We start from the raw sequence: 21,626 nt of genomic DNA, 5'->3' as shown, positions 1-21,626 counted from the left end.
ATGAAATAGAAATTCTTTAACTATCATCTGTTTAAATTATTGACTCACTAAAAATAGCAAAAATTAGTTAAACAAATGTAGTCATGTAACTGCTGTTCCATCATTGAGTTCCACTGAATCCTAAATGGGTGTTATAATGAGATTTATATAACTCATTTGAATTATAATCAAGGATGTTATCAATCATTTAGTAATTTGCGTTCAATCATGGTAGTTTGTCAATAACTCTTTCCAGAAGCTGAATTTCAAAATGTGTTCTATGGTGGACTTCTAGCGCGAAGGTTTTTCTATCACACTGCGTAATGGTTCGTTGTTAGAATTAAATTATTAATAGAGTTATAGCGCTACTTGCAGTAACTTAAACTAAATGATTGAAATTTTGTTATTCTTTAATCTGAGTTACTTTAACTATAGCTATAACTTCGTCACTAGTGGAATTCCAACAACGAACCGTAAGGCAGAGTTGTAGAAAACCTTCGCACTAGAAGTCCACCATACAACACATTTCGAAATTAAAAACGCAGTACTAAATGATCTAACGTGAATTACTAAATGATCGATAACATCCTTGGCTATAATATGTCATTGCTATAACATCCATTAACATGCATAATTAGCCAAACACGAACTATAAACCAGATATTGTGTTTCGGTATAAGAAATGCTGAGGTTTTTTTTTTTTTTTTTGAATATTGCATAATTCTGATGAACAGGCTTTATAAAGCTTCGTGATTGAACTAGACGTGTACTTTATTGGTGACAAAGGTACTACAAACACACCTACCACCTTATTACTGATAATAATACATGAAATTACTCCTCTGAACAGAACAAGAAGTATTCTCGCGTTTACCACTTAGATAGTATCCCTCTGACAAACCCTTTCCTATTATTTATAAAATGCATGCTCATTGAAGATATTGCCAATCATTTTGGCCACGTCTGTCGTTTGGGAACGTAGCGTGGTATCAATCAATAGCAAACAATTCGGCATGATTTCTGTTTTGCAAGGGTTATACATAAAAATGTCAAACAAAATCAAATTGCCCGTACTCCATTCATGCGTGAGGCCCTCACCTTCGAGGTAGCAATGGTAAATGGTTACCAAACAACCACAGCCATTTTTCAAAACATTTGTCCTACAGCCTGCCACTATGGTTTGGCTTCGATCGATGGTTGGCTCCGCAGTTTATCAGTTTTTGTGGCTACGGGGAACAGTTCTGCGGAGGATTTAATCTTTTCACGTTTAGCATGTAGATGCTTGATTTTGTTTGCCCTCACATGCACGAATTTCACTACTGTAACTCAAATCACTTCCGATCATTCTAGTCATTATACAGCATCTCTTATTAGAATGCTGCGTATCGCCTCTACAAAATCAGATCTACACTTTTCACGAACTAAATTAGACTTTTCATAGTAATTTACTGACCACTGAAAATCGATATCGTGACACGTAAACACCGTGGAACTACAAACGCATATCCATTGTAAGTCACTGTTTAGAAACACGCTCTGCTATCATACACAGCCTGCAGATCGTGCTCAAATTTATGAACAATGTTGCAGAACTTTTCAATTCTTGATGAACGCTGGATTAAGTTTAAGTTTGCTAAATTAGACGACATAGTAGGCCTAGTGCGAAAATCGATAACGATGCTTACCGAACAACGAAACATGTAAAATGATGCAAATTGTATCGTTTGATATGTACCACTAGGTTCATAGTAACGCCAAACAAAACAAATGCTTTGCATAGTTTGGTTACGAAAGGCAGATCGGTTATAAGTAATGAATTGAATTTGATCTATTCAAAATATGACAGCTAGCACAATCTTAGGGTTTTATTTGATCTGATTGTGTTTCTATACAACGGAATAAGAATATACTTGTCAAAAACAACAAAATGTAGACATATAAACTGTGACCAACATTGAGGTACACCTGTTTTAAGGATAACGTTTTGCCTTTTTCGCATACACTAAGTATACAGAAAGGTTATAGGATACTCCCAAATAGAATTTTCGATAGAAGGTTTGGAGGACCATAGTGTTATATACCGTATCAACTCCACAAATTGAGGTGATATCTGCTGTGTGAGTATGTATGTAATCTGTCTCCTGAAATGCTACTTCGATCACTGCATTGTCATTTAATTTCACAACTTTACAACCAGAATTTTTTTACACGGTTAATTTCAGTTTACCTAAACTTTCACAGGTTTTTAGCCACCTGAATTTTCTTTGATTTTTGTGAATTTTTCGTAAGTGAACTCATAGTTTCATTGATACTATAGGTCATAATCAACTAAAACCCAACCGTGTAAAAGAGTTCCGGGTGTATTGTACTTGACAGATACGTATTTCAACCTCAACAGTAAGGCTGTCTTCAGTGTCTCGTCAGTGTCTTCAGACCCTGAAGACGTCCTTACTATTGAGTCAAAGTACACCTCTCAAAGGAACAATAAATGGTGGAATTAAATGGGACTGTACTAAAATCATTTTATGACAGTGAAGACATTGAAAGCTCAAAATAATTTTCTCATCACTGTATTGTGTTTTTATCATTATATTTTATAATGCGCAGGAAAGGCACCATTCACTTGGTGGATTAATCTGGATTTTCATATTTTGGGTAGATTCAGGGATTCAATTGACAATGTTTGTCGAGGTTTGTATAATATTCTCAGGTAAGCTGAAAGTTTGTTTATTATATGAAGATAATCATGTTAGAGTAATGCAAATTGGGTAATACAAAACGCAATGGAAACACATTTGCGGGATTTGACTGATGGACAAAATCTTATGAGAAACCTGTCATATCTCGCAATGTAAGCCCATTGGACGTTTCTCAGGGTTTATTGTCTATGTTGCATGTCTTAAAAATTTATGTAATGATCATTGCGACAAGTTAATGTGATATCATGAAATATTACGTGGATAAATGTTTCACAGACGTACGCATGTCGAAATAAGTAATATCAGTTTCAGAGTAAAGAACCAGGTTCGTAATGCTCACTCAATCTCAGGAGCACAGGATGCCCTCACCAAAATTTTCGGGAGAAATCGTTTTGGCACGCTTAAAATCAATAACACAGAGATCCCAAGTAAACAATTGAGGTTTATCAGAGTTTTATAGCGTTCTTCAAAACCTAATCTAAAACCTTCCATGCAGTCCTCTAGTCTTCCTGTAGATTTCTATAAAACATGTTACAGCCAGTTGGCCAGTTTTATTGCAATCATTAAAACCTAATATGCGTTCTAGTTCAGAACCAACGGTTTTATAATATACTTCAAGTCTCATAAACATGCAACATAAAACCTTCTCTAGACTTGGGTTTTGAGAACCACCTATAACCATGATATAACCACTTCATGACTATGATACAACAAAAATAAGCCGATAATGAAACAGTTGTCAACTCTCACAGTTATTGTTGTTATGTTTGTACTTCGAAAAAATATGCTTTTCTTCCTGCAATACATGGATTACATGTCAACAACAAAAATAAAAAAATTATTATCAGCCAGTTCAATAAAAGTTCATATCTGGCTTTGAGTGTTATATGGATTTTGAAGGCATGTAGGATTTTCATGGTGAAACCATGATAAATATATTTTAACAATGCGCTTCAGATTTGTTATTATTTAGAATTTTCAAGTTTAATTAATTGCCTTAGTTAATTACTTTAGAAATAATTTCAATGAATAACCAATTTGTTTGATCAAATAATCAAAGCATTGTTCCTAAAACTTATTAGGATGACCAATTTACCATTTAAAAGGAAAACAGAATTTACATGATATTTCGATTATGAAATTCATTATTTTTTTCATATCGGCGACATTTTTCTGAATAAAACTTTGATTGCATAAAATGAGCAATACGTAACTGAAACGAAGGCGATAGTGTCCAATCTATGAAGAGGCCGTCCAGAAACCACGTGGTTGTATATGAAGGAGAAGGATGTTTGGAAAATGACCACGATAAGCCACATGGAGGGGGGAGTGGGGTTGTTTATTTAGGTCCCGAACTACGTATTTTTTAAATTTATTTTTTTACGCGGACTAAAAACAAAATCACGACCTTATTTATAATTTTCACAACGAATTTTGGAATGTAATACGTTTCTTATTTTATTACCAGACTAAGGCCGGAGTGGCCTGTGCAGTGCATATAAGTATATATAAGTCTTCTCCATGGCTGCACTTGGCCAATCACACAGTCTGCGGAGGGTCCGCAAATCGTTCTCCACGTGATCGATCCACCTTGCTCGCTGTGAACCTCGCCTTCGTGCTCTCGTCGGATTGTTGTCGAGAACTATTTTCACCGGATTACTGTTCGACATACTGGCTACGCGCAGTCGTCTGATTATCGTGATGTGAACAATGGATGGTTTTCCCAACAGGTGATACAACTCGTGGTTCATTCGCCTCCCCAATGTTTTTTTTTTACAAGGGAGAATGCATTTACACACTAACCCAGTACACGTGTAGTTGCCAAACTACCACACGGAAGTGTACTGGAGTGTCGGACTCGACCATACCGGTAATACCGACTAAACTCCCTTGGGCTCCACCATCGTTTTCCCCAGGAACTACCTCGCAGTACTACTTCTGGGGGGATGGCAGTACTAAGCGTACTCGCTCATTATCGCTCACACAGGCACTCGTCCCATGCGAGACTGGCTTGGGTGCTCGCACACCATTCACTCCATTTGAGTCTTACTTGGATGCACTCCCGGGCGCTCCGCTGCCATGCCTCGAGGTGTCAATAGCGGTAACTGCCTGGGCCTACAGATATTACGCTACGACACTCCTGCCTCAGCACGAGCAGATCAATCACACCACTGCCGAAGCAGACCACACGCTACCCTGCCGAAGCAGGGACACTCCCCATGCACCACATGTGCACAACTGTAGGTGTGTGGGTACAACCCACTGGTACCCTGCCGCCGAAGCAGCTTCTCCAAAGACCATTCGCTCCATGTGACCCTTTTCGGGTGCTCACTCTAACACTCCACTGCCATGCCTCGAGGTGTCGATAGGTACCTCGACTCCTACCTCAGCATGTGCAGTCCATACTCAGACTTCTGCTGCGCTTCGAGGTGACAATAGCGGCGACACGCTATGACACTCCTGCCTCAGCACAACCAGATCACTCACACCCTGCCGAAGCAGCTCACGCGCTACCCTACCGAAGTAGGGACACTCCCCAAGCCAATTGGCACTCCCTGGGCTTGTGCTTTTGAAGCGGCACACAGTCGCTTTGATAGAGTCTGATTACGGGCACTTGTGGTTTTTTGGGAGGGATTTTAGCAGAGCCCACTGCTAAATCCCACCACGCCCTAGGCAGTTCTCCCTGACTCGCAGACAGCTGTACCGTCCGCCATCTGCACCCCACCATAGATGGTACGCATAACTTTCCTTTCGAAAACTCCCAGTGCGCGTTGGTCCTCCACGACCATCGTCTAGGTCTCGTGTCCGTAGAGAACTACCGCGCTGAAAAAAATAATGAAAAGTGATCAGCGCGTAAATAATAAAGACGTAAAAATTACACTTTTCTGGGCGTACATGGATGTTTTCCAACAAGTTCGCCCTAAATGTATGCAATTTACATCGCATTATGACACTTATTTGTATAAAAAGTGACATAATGCAATAAAAATTGCATACATACAGGTGATAATACCGTTTAAACACCCAACCGGCGAATGTTAGATTTCTAACAATTCTGTACACGGGTAAAATTCCATTCTCGAAAATCATAACTTTGACTCATGATTTCATGAATATATTGCGTTTTCATGTTATGAAAATACACCATGATTATGACTCATGAATTCATGATTTGTTTTATGATCTGTTTTCCCGTAACGCATTGATGCGTTACGGTTTTTCTACCGATGGCCAATCTTAATTTGGTTCATGAAATCATGAGTCATATTACCTGAAATCATGAGTCATTCGACCGGAATCATGAGTTCAATTCATGAAAATGAGAGCTTTTCTTATGAATGCGGGTTCCATCCCGCATCGTGTCGTGAGTCGATTCATGATTTAGTTCATGAAACCATGAGTCATCTTACCTGAAACCATGAGTCATTTGACCTGAAATCATGATTTAAGCTCATAAAAATGGGAGGTTAGTTTATAAATGTGGACTCAGCCCATAATCGAATCGTAAGTCGGGTCATTAGCATCATGAATCGATTAACCTGAAATTATGAATTGAGTTTACGAAAATGAAACAATTTACTTGAGTAAGAGCTCGTTCCATATTTAAGATTAATGAAATACGTTCAGAAATTGGAATCAGCAGTTATAAATCCACCAGATGTGCATTGCTGTTACATGCTATAAATGGGATATTGTTATGTTTTGCATGCTCTGTATTTCAGTATAAAACTACACAGGGACATAGGGTACATTTTAATACCGAACTCGCGTTCTTTTGAATTTAAAACAAAACCTAATTCACAATATAAAGATTTTTCAAATTTGTCAACACCATCTCTTCAGCTTAAAACGCCACTAAACGTCGATCGGTAGAAGCAAATAATGATCACAATTCGACGCAAACTTAGCCAGAGTCTTGCAGCGAAGCCGCAAGGGCACTGTAAATTTACAAGTAATAGATTAATATTAAAATACAGTTGTTGATTAAACCCCATTACTTACAGAATTTGTTTTAAATTAGAAAAACGCTGCCGCCGAAGATTATGGACGCCGCAAATTTATTTATTTTATGTCCACGGTTTGACAGATAAAGGTAACGCTTGTCCCATTGATTTCACATTTTCATGATTCACATTCATGGCACCGGTAGCTTTGACTCATGATTTCGGTGAATTGAATCATGAAATCATGAGTCAAATTCATGATTTCATGAAATAAGATAGATCATGAATTCATGATTTTAAAATCATGAAATCAGTAACCGATTTGTTTCCGTGTATAAGAATCTACCAAAACCTGTATAAGAACTGGGCATATGCGAAATTGTTAGATTCTTATACAAGTATTGTATACGAATCTAACAATTTTGTAAGCTTTTCTACCAATATTTGTTTGAAAGCTTACATTTTTTGTATAAGAATCTAACAATTTCGCATATGCCCAGTTCTTATACAGGTTTTGTTAGATTCTTATACAGAATTGTTAGAAAATCTAACAACCGCCGTTTGGGTGAATTTACGCTCTTTTCGGCCTTTCCTTCATGTGCATTGCTTTCGTGTAAATTTCAACAACTTTTTTTTATCTGTGCGTTTGCGTTTTGTAGATAGTCAGTTTGGTACGGCGGCGAACTCTATTCGATCGGAACGTTTTACGGAGTCCAAAGTACGTACGATTTCCTGCCATGATGCGTCTCCGAAATTCTCTGCTGGTATCGTTATTGGAGGTCAGCAGTGAGCCTAAGTACACGAATTATTCAACCACCTCGATTTCGTCACCACCAATGCAAACTCGTGGTAGGTGGCTTACGTTGTCCTCCGTTGAGCCTCTTTCTATCATGTACTTCGTCCTCGACGTGTTGATAACTAGTCCAATCCGTTTAGCTTCGCTTTTCAGCCTGATGTAGGCTTCCTCCGTCCTCTCAAAGTAACGTGCCATAATATCGTCGGCGAAACCAAATAACCGGACGGACTTCGTGAAAATCGTACTACTAGTGTCAATCCCTGCCCTTCTTATTACTCCTTTCAAAGCGATGTTGAATAGCAGGAACGAAAGACCATCACCCTGCCGTAACCCTCTGGGCGTTTCAAAGGGACTCGTGCATTAGCTGCCATAGCTGATTCCCATCGATTGTATCATATGTGGCTTTGAAGTCGATAAATAGCTGATGTGTGTGCACGTTGTATTCGCGGCATTTCTGCAATACCTGACGTACGGCGACAACCTGATCTGTGGTAGAGCTCTCCTCCAATAATCCCGCCTGGTACTGACGCACGAAATCTCTTGCGATAAGTGTTAGTCAGCAGCATACAATTTTGAGAGTACTTTGTAGGCGGCGACGTTCGGAAATATGATTGCGCGGTAGTTGCTACAATCCAGCTTATCGCCCTTTTTGTAGATGGGACACACGACACCTTCCATCAACTCCTGCGGCAGAACCTCATCCTCCCAAACCTTGGTAATTACCCAGCGCAGCGCTCAGCCAGTGCCTCACCATCGGATTTAAACAGCTCTCCTGGTAGTTGGTCAACTCCAGGGGCTTTGTTGTTTTTCAGCCTTCCGATCTACTCTTGGATTTCCTGGAGATTCGTGCGTGCTTCCAAATTCATTACCATACCGCCACTGTTTTCTCATTCAGGAGCTCTTCGTAGTGCTGCCGCCACGTTTGGATCATCTCACGCTCGTTCGTAAGAAGGTTCTGGCTGTGGCACGTGCCCCTTACGGATTAAGTTTTCATGGAACTTTCGTGCGTTATTAACGTAGTACAGTTGCTCCATCTCTTCACTGTCTTGACCTTCTTGCTGGCGCTTTTCCGTCCAAAAAATCGAGGTTTGTCTGTTTCGCGCCCGTTTGTATAGTGCCTCATTCGCCGTAGTGCGGTGTTGCAGCAATCTCGTCCATGCTGCATTTTGTTTCCTCAACTAACTGCTCACATTCGCCGTCATATCAGTCGTTTCCGTGCCCAGTGCAGCGGTTGCGGTGCTTCCAATGGTGGATCGAATATCTCTCCAGCCATCTTCAAGTGACGCTGCGCCTAGCTGCTCTTCCGTTGGGAGTGCCACTTCCAGCTGCTGCGCGTAGGCTTGGGTTAGTCTACCGTCGTGTAGCCGCCAAATGTTTAGCCGCGGCGGACGACTCCAACGCGTGTTGTACATCGTCGAGAGTTTTGAGCGCAGACATAATGCAACGAGGTAGTGGTTGGATTCAATATTTGCCCTGCGGTAAGTGCGTATGTTCGTGATGTCGGAGAAGAATGTGGAACGTCGATTAGTATGTGGTCGATTTGGTTTTCCGTTTCTTGATTAGGTGATTTCCATGTGGCCTTGTGGATATTCTTGCGGGGGAAGAAAGTGCTTCTGACTACCATTACGCGTAGTCCGTAGTGTGAAAAATAAAAGCGCAGATTTTACGCCAACTGCGTAGGACAACTCTGACCAAAAGGAGCCCACAAATATTGAAGACTGGATATTTTAAATGGAAAGATGCATTTTTAGCAAAAGAAAAATATATTTCAGGCAATGGGATATCAAGAACATTGTGTTACGGTTCTGTTTAGAATCATGGCTTCATAGTGCTGGACAAGATGCACCAACGCGTATTCAATCATGCGGTTATCAACGCAAGGCTGTGCAAGCTGAGGATCAACGGCTGTTTCTTCAACTATAACATCATCGGCCCACTCGAAGGGCGAGCCGATGATGTACTGCTGGACATCAAAATCGTCATCGGCGACATGAAAGCTCGGCTAGGAAGGGAGGAAATTTGCAGACTGGTGATCGGACCGGGTAGTCTGCATATAGTATCGAATGACAACGGCCAACGATTGATGAACTTTGTAGCCTCCTGCGGAATGGTAATCCGAAGCACTTTCTTCCCAGCAAAAATATCCACAAGGCCACGTAGAGATCACCTAACCAAGCAACGGAAAACCCAGCTGACCGCGTTTTAATCGGCGGTATATTATTGCCCGATATATCACTTACTGTAGTGCGAATATAGAATGCGACCCAATCAACTCAAAGCTGCTAGAAAGCAGATTTGGGTGGCTACAAAAGGGTAGTCTGGGTCCTCCCGTTAGCATTGCCAGCAAAGGCGTAGGATTGCCAAGCCGCAGATGGCGAATTCTATTCTTGGTCTGACCTAAAATTCTCTTCTTGGTCTGACCTAAAATGACAAAACTCTATTTTCCGGAGAAAGCGCCAGCTGCAATATCGAGACTATGAAGAGAAGCAGCAACGTGCCATATCATGTCTTGTGTAAGCACATAAAATGGAACCTTCTTACGAATGGGCGTGAGATGAGCCGGAAAAGGCGACAACGCTATTAAGAGCACATAAATGGCGAAGTTACAGACAGCGATGGTGGTATGGTGAGCACTCGCGTACGTTTCCCAGCACCGGAACTCCATGAAATCCTGGAAGAGATTGGTGGTGGATTGGTGGAAGTGAGGTATTCACGAGGGCGCTAGGAGGTTGCTGGGTAATTACCAAGATTCCTGTCCTGTAATGTGTCCATGTGTCCATCTCATTACTGAACGCTGCTTACAAAGTACTCTTCCTAATTTTACGCTGCTGCTTTAGCACCAATGGCAAGGGAATTTTTGGGGTAGCACCAGGTGGAACTCATGGGCGAACATCCTACCGTTAGGTGCTCCAGATACGTAGCAGGCCAGAACGAAGGACCCGTCGAAAAAGGTTCTCAATGGCACTCTGAAGAAGCGGTGCGCAACGAGCATGGCGGATCGAACAGGTGGAATGCGATTTGAGGACCCTTCATAGACTGCGAGGCTGGTGAAATACAGCCATGGTCTGAGCTAAATGGAGATGACTTTTATGTGCTACAGAGGGCACTACAGTGTAAATAAATACACTGGATTCTGTTTTTACACGATTTACACTTTTTCAATTTTGCACCCATCCTGAATGCTAAACGCATATTAATTACCATGTAATTTTTCTTTGAATTATTTAGGATTTTTTGAAACATGTTGCAAAGATTTTGGTGGCAAATTGAAGTCACACGATCAAAAATACGAGCGAAAAAAATCGTGTAAAAACAGAATCCTGTGTAAATAACACGTTTTAGGATTTGGCCACTAGTAGTGATTGTTGATATTTTCTTCGCTGCTCCAGTGTACGGTTTACGTTACGGTTACAGTGTTACGGTTTATTTTATCTTACCTGTATGTGACAAATGTTTGAATGGAATTTTGTTCGTACCATTTCTTAATGTTCTGTGGTTGGGCCTGAAGATAGGAAATAAAAATTATAAATAGACTAAATTCCCAGACACAGACTTTATATTGCTGGTGCCGCATGGCACAAATCCGGCTATATCGCCAGGCGCAGTACAACACTGAAGCTGACAATACAGCATCCCTAACTCCGAATCTCGAGGTGTCAGGCGACCCGTGCCGAGGGGATGAATGACCTGGGGGGTGAAACAATTAGCCAGGTCGTTAACGGAGCCTGAGGAGGTTCCACAGAGTGAGGGCTGCTTCGGTGGCAAGCGGGTGGCAGTGGGTGGTATCACCCCCCACCCACGTGGTGCACATGTGTGCAAGCGAATGAGAGCTGGGGGTATTACTTGTAATACCCCACAGAGTGTGGGACCGAGTGTATGGATGAGCACACAAGTAGGCCTCGCATGGTACGCATGTTTGATAGTGTTAGAATGACTGAAGTCTGGTGAGGCCTGGCAGGAGTGTCGGGGGCAGATACCTTTGTGGCACCTCAGAATTAGGGGACACGAAAGTCTCGCTATGCCTGGCAGAAGTGTCGGGGGGTTGATGCTTCTGCGGCACCTCAGAAATAGGAGACATGAAAGGGTCTGCCTCGTAGCTGATGAGGAGCCACCAACCCAGGGTCGCCTCCGGCTTGGTAGACAAGTGGTGCCACCATGTTGCAGGACGGGGTGAACACCATACTGAATGAGGACTGTCTGTGTTGTGAGATGGTAGCATGGGGTACCTCCTGCAGGGTACCTGTACGACTCTTGCAATCATTCGAGCGGCATAGGCAGGTGAGTATTGGGTCACATGTGGTGCCAGTATGTCTTGAGCATGGGGTGGTGCATGGGGAGTACCAGGAGAGTTGAGGCGCATACGTGCACTTGTGTATGTCATGAAGGGGACGCAAGGCCCAATAGTCATCCTCCAAAGTATTGCATAATTGCGGGCCGTGGGAATGACTGGAGAGGAGCGGTGTAAATCTAGTCATATTATCAGGAGCACTTCAGTGCAGCTTATAATATGAAGTCCCCTAACCCCTAATCCTACGGTGCAAGCGACCCGTGCTAAGGGAATGCATGGTCTGAGGGGTGAAATAAATAGCAGGCCGCTGACGGAGCCTGTGAGCCTGGACTGCCCCCACAGTATAATGTTCCCTACCACGTTATTGCGGAGCTCTGGCGTGGCGGCCCTCGCGCGACCAAACCAAAACAACCAAATTTGAGTAGAGAGGGAGGAAGCGTCTAACGAAAGAGTGGATCCTCGGACCGGTTCTGTAGAATATTATGTATGACGGAGTATTACGCTTGAATCTCACGACCGGTGTGAAAATAGATGGCTCCATGAAGTCATTAAAGCATTTGAGCGTGACGATCGACGATAAGCTCAATTTTACGAGCCACGTTGATTATTAATCTAGTAGTTTGCGGCAACACTGCTAATTTGTTTATGTGCATCTGTTTCGTTATCTTAACAAATAAGTTAAATCTCATCGTATCTCGATTGTTTTATTATCGATTTGTGCATTTGGCATTCCATTTCATCGGTGTTTATGTGCAAGTGATACTTGTGTACTCTGCTGATCTACATAGAGTCTGCATTCTTGTGATACGTGAAAGTGCTCTGTTCTACAAAACGATATTGCTAAACATAATCCCATACGTGCTTTGGTGTCTTCGAAGCGACAGCTGGTAGCATTTTGGAAGCTTGTCAAAGTTTAAGAAGAACTTTTTATCGTTGTCTACATCTCGGCGCGTTTTTATTCACCACCGATCCACCGTACCATCGTGCTGGTTTGTGACATCAATCACATCGCGTGCTTATCTAGCCAATTCGAAGATGAGTCTTGTTTGCCATTCTTGCGCTAACGACATTCAAGACGAGAAAATCAACTGCCGTGGATTCTGTAAAGCTGTCTTTCATCCAAAATGCTGTGGCGTTTCGATGGAATTAGCTGATCAGATAGATCGGAATGATCAAATATTCTGGATGTGTAAGTCATGTACTATTGTCATGACTGATGTACGACACCGCAAAAATATTAAGGATGCCTATGATGCTGGTATTGAAAAGCAATTAAGTACTCATACCAAGCTACTTCAGCAGCTGAAAATGGAAATCATGACCGACCTGAAACAAGAAATACGTTCCAACTTTACCAAAATCGTGAATTCTTCTTCAGCTACCCCCGTGACTTCGAGGCACATTGGAGCACTACAGCGTACCATCGGAAGCCGCAGATTGTTTGGCAGGAAAGACAATGACATACCTGCCTTAATGCGCGCCACAGGGGATTCGCTTTCTCCTAGTTTTGGATGCTTAACTGTACCATTTCGTGCCGAGGACAAATTCTGGGTATACTTATCACGCATCGCGCGTGAAGTTACTCCAGAACAAATTCATCGTTTAACGCAGTGCCGTCTTGCTACGGAAAATGTGGAAGTTGTTCGCCTAGTAGCCAAAAATAAAGATATTCAGTCTATGTCCTTTATTTCGTACAAAGTCGGTGTCAGCATGGATTTGAAGGAGAAAGCGTTATCGTCGAGTACGTGGCCTAGAGGACTATTGTTCCGAGAATTCGTTGACAATAGAAAAAACCAAAATTTTTGGAAGCCGGAGGAATCATCCAACGTCGAAAATTCACCCATGTCACCGGATGTAGTCAGACCCATTCCAAACTCGATCACGATGGAATGATAACAACGCAATTCTCGCACTCTGTTATACCACATGCCGTTCATTATTGCACACCAGGACGCACACCTGCCATATGTATTAAGGAAGCCTCACATCCGTTCATCACAGTCGAGTCTCTCCAGTTACCGATCTTCAGCCGTCCTGGTCCTGTGATTGAATCCGGAAACGGGGGCTTCCGAAATCCAACGATAGGCAAGTACTTCGCGTTTCTGAACAATGCTTCCTGTGACAAATTCAAAACTTTCAGCCAACTCGAGCCCATCCAGTCTTCAATCATCAGCTGTCTCCTGCAAAATCAACCTCCTTCAACTTTTCAAGAACACCGGGACGCAAAATACCAACAGTATTCAGGAAGCTCCATATCCGATCATCGCAGTCGAGCCTTTGTCATCACCGAGCACCAGCCGTCCTGGTCCTGCGCATGAGTTCGGAGAATGGAGTTTCCGAAATCCATCATCGGGCAAGTACTCTACTCATTCGAGCAATTCTGTCCCTGTTAATTTGGTGACTTCTAGCCGACAGCTTATTTCGAGAATCGTCGATAATCTGCATCTGCCAAGTAAATCATCCAGTTCTACTTCACTAACACCGGGACGCAAAAATGCCGACAGTATTGAGGAAGCCCTTTATCCGATCATCGCAGTCGAGCCGTTGCCGTCATCGATCTTCAGCCGTCCTGGTCCTGCGTATGATAGCGGAGAATGGGGCTTCCGAACTCCGACGACAGGCAAGTACTTTACGCGTTTGAATCTGCTCCTGACAAATTGGAACCTTCCAGTCGATATGCTCTGAATCATGCTCGTTCAGTTTGCTCTGAATCGCCGAGTAAACCATCTACTTACTCGCCACGAATACCGGGACGCAACAATGACGATAGCATTAAGGAAGCCTTCTACCCGATCATCGCAGTCGAGCCTCCGCCGTCATCGTTCTCCAGCCGTCCTGGTCCTGTGAATGAGTCTGGGGAAGAGGGCTTCCGGACTCCGACGTCAGGCAAGTTTGTTGTGTCTTTGAACAATTCACCGCGTGATACATCTGCATCTTCCAGTCGCCGCTCTTTAATGGAAGCTCCTACCAATCTACATCAAAGGCATTCTGAGAGCTATTCGGCCTGTCTTAGGGTTCCCGAAGCAGAGGCAGCGCAAAGCGAACATCTCTCCCGTTCTTCATTACGAATATATTACCAGAATGTGAGAGGGCTCAGAACAAAAAAATCGATAGTTTCTTCCTCGCGGCTCTGGATTAGACCTATGATGTTATCGTATTAACAGAAACTTGGTTGGATGATTCAGTTTTATTCACTCTACTTTTCGGGAGTTCCTTCACTGTATTCAGAATGGAGCGTAATTCCATTAACAGTCGCAAAACTAGAGGAGGTGGAGTTTTGATAGCAGTAGCGTCGAATTTAAGTTGTAGCATCGATCCAGCACCGGTGAGCAACAAGTTGGAGCAGATTTGGGTTAAAATCAAACTGCAAAGCAATTTCGTCAGTATTGGGGTGCTCTATCTTCCTCCAGATCGTAGAGACGATCAGAGCCTTATCCAGCAACACATTGAGTCTATTGATTCCGTTGTATCTAACTTAAATCAGTCTGATATTGTCATCCAGCTTGGCGATTACAATCACCCTGAATTACATTGGACTCGCTCTGAAGAAGGGGGCTTCAAATTAGATGCTTCTCGTTCACGATTGACTACAGCAGGTAGCTTATTGTTCGATGGCTTTTGTTTTCATGGATTAACCCAGATGAATTCAGTGCTCAACTGTAACTCAAAAATACTGGATTTGGTCATGGTGAATGACCAGGGTCTGTTAACTTCAGTCTTCGAAACCATTGATTCGTTAGTTCAAGTCGACGCTCATCACCCTGCTCTTGTGATCGCTGTACCTGTGTCCTTGCCTACGCTATACGAACCATCGTTAGATAACACTCGGTACGACTTCCGACGTGCGGACTTCAATCTACTTAACGTTGCACTTTCTTCAATTGACTGGCAATTTTTGAATTCTGATCGAGATCTGGACGTTATGGTACATCTGTTTAGCGATAAGATAAGACGAGTAATTGATTCGCATATTCCGTTACAACGTCCGCCTCCGAAACCTCCGTGGACAAACAATCGTCTTCGCAAGATGAAACGGCTTAAGCGAGCTGCCCTTCGGAATTACCGCCATCGTCGTTCACTTTGCTCAAAACGACGCTTCGCACTTGCTAGCACTACATATAAACGATACAATCACTTCCTTTATGCTCGTTACGTCGATAGAATGCAACGAAGTCTCCGAACATGTCCCAAAAGTTCTGGAATTTTGTCCGCACTAAGCGGAAGGAAGATGGACTACCAACATCAATGAACTTGCATGACTTATCCGCTAATACACCTGCCAGCAAATGCGAATTGTTCGCTCAACATTTCAAAATGCTTTTTCAGTATGCAAGTTTCAGCCTCCCAAATAGATGCAGCAATACAAGACGCTCCAGCAAATAGTTTTGATTTCCATCTAGATGTAATATCTGATGAGCAGGTGCTATGCGCGTTGCGCAAACTGAAATACTCCGTATCATCTGGGCCAGACGGGATTCCATCCGCTGTGTTGAAAAAGTGCTCAATAACGCTCATCACCCCGCTTGTAAAACTGTTCAACATTTCATTACGACGAGGAGTATTTCCGACTAACTGGAAGGTATCTTTCATGTCTCCGATCTACAAGAAAGGCGATAAATGTAGCATTGCCAACTACAGAGGAATCCACATCACTGTGTGCCTGCTCTAAAGTGTTCGAAATTGTCGTAAACAATGCACTATTCGAATCCTGCAAAAATTATATATCTAGTGCCCAACACGGATTCTATCCGAAAAGATCTGTCAATACAAACCTGGTCGAGTACTCCTCTATTTGCATTCGTTCCATGGACGCCGGCTTGCAAGTCGATGCTATATACACAGACTTCAAGGCTGCGTTTGATCGTGTCAATCATGAAATTCTTGTAAACAAGCTCGAAAGGTTAGGAGTGTCTTCCGCGATCGTTCGCTGGTTGAGATCTTATCTATCCGGAAGGTCAATGAAAGTAAGAATAGGCTGGACAAGTTCGGACAGTTTCGTCGTTCCCCCGGGTGTTCCCCAGGGTAGTAACTTAGGGCCACTTCTATTTTCATTATTCGTAAATGATGTGATGTATGTAGTACCAACTGGACATCGAATATGCTACGCTGACGATATGAAATTTTACATGATTATTTCGAGTATGGAAGACTGCGTAGCGCTACAGAAGCTACTGGATTGTTTCGAAGATTGGAGCAAGCGAAACTGCCTTTGTTTTTGTGTGTCGAAAAATGCAGCACGATATCTTTCAGTAGAAGTAATCATCCGTATAATTACACATACACCCTCTGCGGTCAACAACTGGAACGGCTAAATGAAGTGACAGATCTCGGCGTAATTCTGGACACCAAACTAACATTTCGTTCGCATTTAGAGTGCACGATTGCTAAAGCTAACAGACAGCTAGGTTTCATTTTAAGGATGGCTGACGGATTTAACGACCCTCTCTGTTTAAAATCCCTCTACTGTGCATTGGTGCGTTCAATCTTGGAATCTTCGGCTGTGGTTTGGTGTCCTTATAATAGGACATGGATCGAGAGAATTGAGGCTATTCAACGGAAGTTTGTTCGTATTGCCTTACGTAATTTACCTTGGCGTGACGCGCGAAATCTTCCACCATACGAGAATCGATGTATGCTGCCCGGAATCGACACGCTAGAAAAGCGGAGAACAATGATGCAAGCGGTTTTTGTTGCAAAAGTGCTTATAAGTGAAATAGATTCCCCTGCTCTACTTTCTGATATGAATATATACGTTCCGGAGCGTGCTCTACGACGACGAGATTTCTTATATCTGCACCCGCGCAACAGTCGCTATGGTCAACACGATCCAATTCGGATAATGGCACTGCGCTTCAACGAGGTATTTGAACACTTCGACTTCAATATACCCATAACTAGTTTCGCTAATCAGTTAAGCCGTGTAAACTTAGTATTGTAGTTTTGTTTATTTCATGCAATTATTTTAGACATCTGACTATTACTTTAATTTTTTTTTTAAAGTTTGTATTGTTTATATGTAAATCTGGAAAAGAAATGGGGTTTTTATGCCTGTTTGAGGAAGGCTACAGTTGGCCACCTCAAGCCGGCTTTTCCCCCCATCAAACTTCATTAAGACGTCAAGTTAGATGAAGAAAACAAATAATAAATAAATTATGTATGCCAAAGGGCTTCATTGGCGATAAAATATTTATCACGAATGATGTCCAACGGATCGGCGGTGCAAATTATTCGTCTATTATTCGATACGGTGTATCAGTATGGTGCAAAGCACTAGAGGCCGGGTGTAATGTTAAGAAATTAACACCGGCTGACGTGTCAGCGGGTTGCAAGCACATACCGCACCATATCTTATGAGGCGGTGTGCGTCATTGCTGGGATGCAAGTACAAGTGGGTGCAAGTGCGACGTGTCAAGAGAGCAGCTTCGTTGCTCAAATGGCAAAGAGCATGGGACACTACAGTCAAAGGTCGTTGGTCAGGTCAACTTCCACCTATCACAGGTGTTGTCTAAACATGGCTGCTTTAAAAGATTCCTGCATAGGTTCGGGTGTTCAGATTCGGCAGAGTGCCTGGAATGTGTAGGTGAGGTAGAATCGGCAGAGCATGTGATGTTTGCATGCCCGCGATTCGATATTGAACGCAATGCTATACTGCTTGTCAGCGGGATGGATACAAAACCGGGTATTGAGAGGGTGTCGGGAAGAGGTTATATGGAAAGCGGTGAACATAGCGTCTCAACAGAGTATGTCGAAACTACAGCGCTTGTGGGGTCTTGAACAAAACCAACAGCTGAGGCATTCCACGGGGGCATGTCAGTCGATCCTGAGCGACCATTTCGAAAATATTTGAAACTCTGCACAGTTTTTCAATTTCATCTAAATCGTCATTTTTCGATATCAAATCTTCATATTGAGTCACGACTAACTTTTCAAAAGGGTGTATGTGAAAATGGTTCAAAAATATTTAAAAAGCTGCACAGCAAAAACGGAATGTTCGATTGTTATGATTTTTTCAGCAAAGTTAGACAACTAAATGGTGAAAAAAAAATTTTTTTTGCCTTTAAAAATATCATTTTTGTCACAAAAACTCAAATATCTCAAAACCCTATCTTTTTTCGAACGTAATTTTTTTAGGGAAAACGGTCCATTATATTAGCTATCTACCATAAAAATTTGGTGATGGTAAACTAATAAGTTATGACATTTCAAACATTTCACAATTTTCACATTTAGTAAAAAAAATTTTTTTTCTGTGTAAGTTATTTCGAGAATTGCAGTTTGATGCAGATTTTATTGTTAAGGGACGTGATTCAAACAAGTTGTTTTCATGATATTTTGATTTAATTATTCATAGCATCTATAAGAAACTTAGACACGATCCAGTGTTGTGATCAAAAGTATTGATAGTGTCATAATTTTCATTGCACGTGACTGGCGAAAAATCTTTTTTTCAAATAGTGTTGAAACCTGTTGATAATAACGTTGATAGAAACATATCAGAAATGTTATTTTTAAGACAAAAGCTGCAAAATCAAAGATTTATATACACGTGTACGTCTATAGTTTACCTGCAAAAAATATACCTCTTAGAGAATAGACTTTATGATCGGGAGGAAACGGTTATCTTCAACAACAACAAATGCATGATAGGTACATACCATGACAATGCTCACGAAAAAGCAAAAAAAATTACTTCTACTAAGGTTGTTAAAGATCTTATAGTAATTTTTTTCTTCAGTCAAGCAACTGACACCAAACTAGTCAGTAAAAACTTAAAAGTGATTTTGTTTATTGAAATATTAGCCGCTTTCTCAACTGTTGTAGGCCGTTTGATGGAAAAAAGTGTTCAAAAGAGTTACGAAATCTCACCGAAAGCACCATAGATAAACTGAAAGCGACTGGTTATGCTCCAATGTCCACATTGAATACAAATTTACGCATTTGCACGTCCTGCCGTCTAAACGTTGACAAAAGAGCAATCTGTATATCATCGGTTGAGCAGAGCGCAGGAAGTTCGAAAACGACAGCAACTGAGGAATTGCTGCCAGATGTATCGACAAACAACTGAGGAATTACCAGAAGTATTAAGTGCTGAGAGCCTTGCCACCGTACCATCAGCGAAATCCGTTTCAACAAATCAACCGCAAGATGAGTGTATCCAAAAGGTCAACATCGAACGCTTTAACGAGGGCATAGCTGGGATAAAAGTGACTCCGATTAAATGGAGTAAGATGGACTACGTTTATTACCCGGAGAAAAAATACCGTGAAATAAACGAACGAAGAAACCTCTTCAAATTAGGACCTGATGATGTGGAAAATACAGACTACGATGAGGTAATTATAAATATGAAGGAAAGGTTCTCGAATGCAGCCACGACAAGGAAAGAAAAATTATTGATTTTGTCGATGCTGCCAAGTTCGTGGTCTATTCAGGATGCCATTGATGAGTTCAAAACCAATAGAAATACAGTAAAAGAGGCAAAACAATTGAAGAATAACTGTCTTTCAACCAAAAATACTAGGTCTAGTACTGCATTAACAGATGAGACAAAAGAAATAGTAGTTCAATATTTTGAAGATGATGAAGTAAGTCGAGCTATGCCTGGTCAAAAAGATTATGTATCAGTAAAAAAAATATGGAAAGCGTCAAGCAATCCAAAACGATTAATGATGACGATTTTGAAAGAAGCGTACACACGCTTCAAGGAAATTCACGATAATATTAAAATAGTTTTTTCCTCATTTGCAAGCCTTCGGCCAAGGCAATGTAAGCTTCTTTTCCAATTCAGGAACACATAATGTGTGTGTGTGCACAACCCATGAGAATATTAATCTTATTTTACATAGTTTGAAAAGAATCAATTTAACAAAGGATATTAAAATGTTAACTGGTAGTCTTTGTGTGAAAATACAACATCAAATTGCTATCTACGATCTTGTTCGGATTGTCCAGATTCTTCATCATTGGAAAATACTTTATTCGCTGAGTTTGAAGAAAAATATATTGATCAGTTATCATTTGAGCAATGGGTGACCACGGATAGGTGTGACATAGAAACTATTGTAAAACCTGTAGATGAGTTTGTGTCATATTTTGCTTGAAATTAGAAAGTTTAATCCCTCACGATTTCATTAAAACAGAACAATCCAGCTTTTTAAAATACGAAAAATACATTACAAAATGGTGAATTTTTAGTCATTTGTGATTTTTCTGAAAATTACAGCTTTTGTATTGTAAGATGAAGTGCAGTCCCATCACTGGAACGTACAACAAGCTACAATTCATCCATTCGTTATTTATTTTAATGGAAGTACGCAAATTGAACACTTAAGTTTTATTATAATTTCCGAAGATTTAAGACACGATTCAGTATCCGTAAACTTGTTCATTGAAAAATGATTAACTTTTTACGCGTTGATAAGCATAAAGAAGTCAAAAGATATATTTCGTGTCTGATGGAGCAGCGTCGCAGTACAAAAATCGTAAGAATTTTTCGAGCCTATGTCAATTTAAATCAATGTACGGAATTGATGCAGAATGGCATTTTTTGCTACATCACATGGCAAAGGTCCTTGTGATGCTATTGGAGGAACAATAAAGCGCATGGCCACAAGAGCAAGTTTAGCCAAAGAACGTGAGCATCCAATTAAAACTGCGAAAGAACTTTTGATTGGGCAAATCGTAGAAAAGAAAAGATTTAACCAAATTATCATTTTGTTTTACTACTACTGAAGAGTACGAAATAAAGGCTTCAGAGCTCAGCGAGCAATTTAATAACGCGAAAACGATCCAAGGAACCCAAAAATTTCACTGTTTCATTCCATTGTCGGAAAATAAAATTAAAGCAAAACTATACTCAAACTGTGCTGATAATAATTCAAACGTGTTCGATATTTTAAAAATTTGAATAAAAATAAATA

At 41.4% G+C, this 21,626-nt stretch overlaps 1 protein-coding gene across 1 annotated transcript; it reads left to right on the top strand.

The window, feature by feature from the left end:
- Positions 1-14,935: 14,935 nt before the first annotated feature.
- LOC134204020 (uncharacterized) lies at positions 14,936-16,375 on the top strand. The gene is made up of 2 exons (XM_062678856.1): positions 14,936-15,534; positions 16,033-16,375. Exons 1-2 carry the CDS (start codon positions 14,936-14,938, stop codon positions 16,373-16,375), a joined length of 942 nt encoding a protein of 313 aa, XP_062534840.1.
- Positions 16,376-21,626: the final 5,251 nt, after the last annotated feature.

The sequence above is a fragment of the Armigeres subalbatus genome, unplaced genomic scaffold, assembly GCF_024139115.2.
Source record: "Armigeres subalbatus isolate Guangzhou_Male unplaced genomic scaffold, GZ_Asu_2 Contig345, whole genome shotgun sequence".
Lineage (NCBI taxonomy): Eukaryota > Metazoa > Arthropoda > Insecta > Diptera > Culicidae > Armigeres > Armigeres subalbatus.
This window is presented reverse-complemented; position numbering and strand designations above follow the sequence as displayed.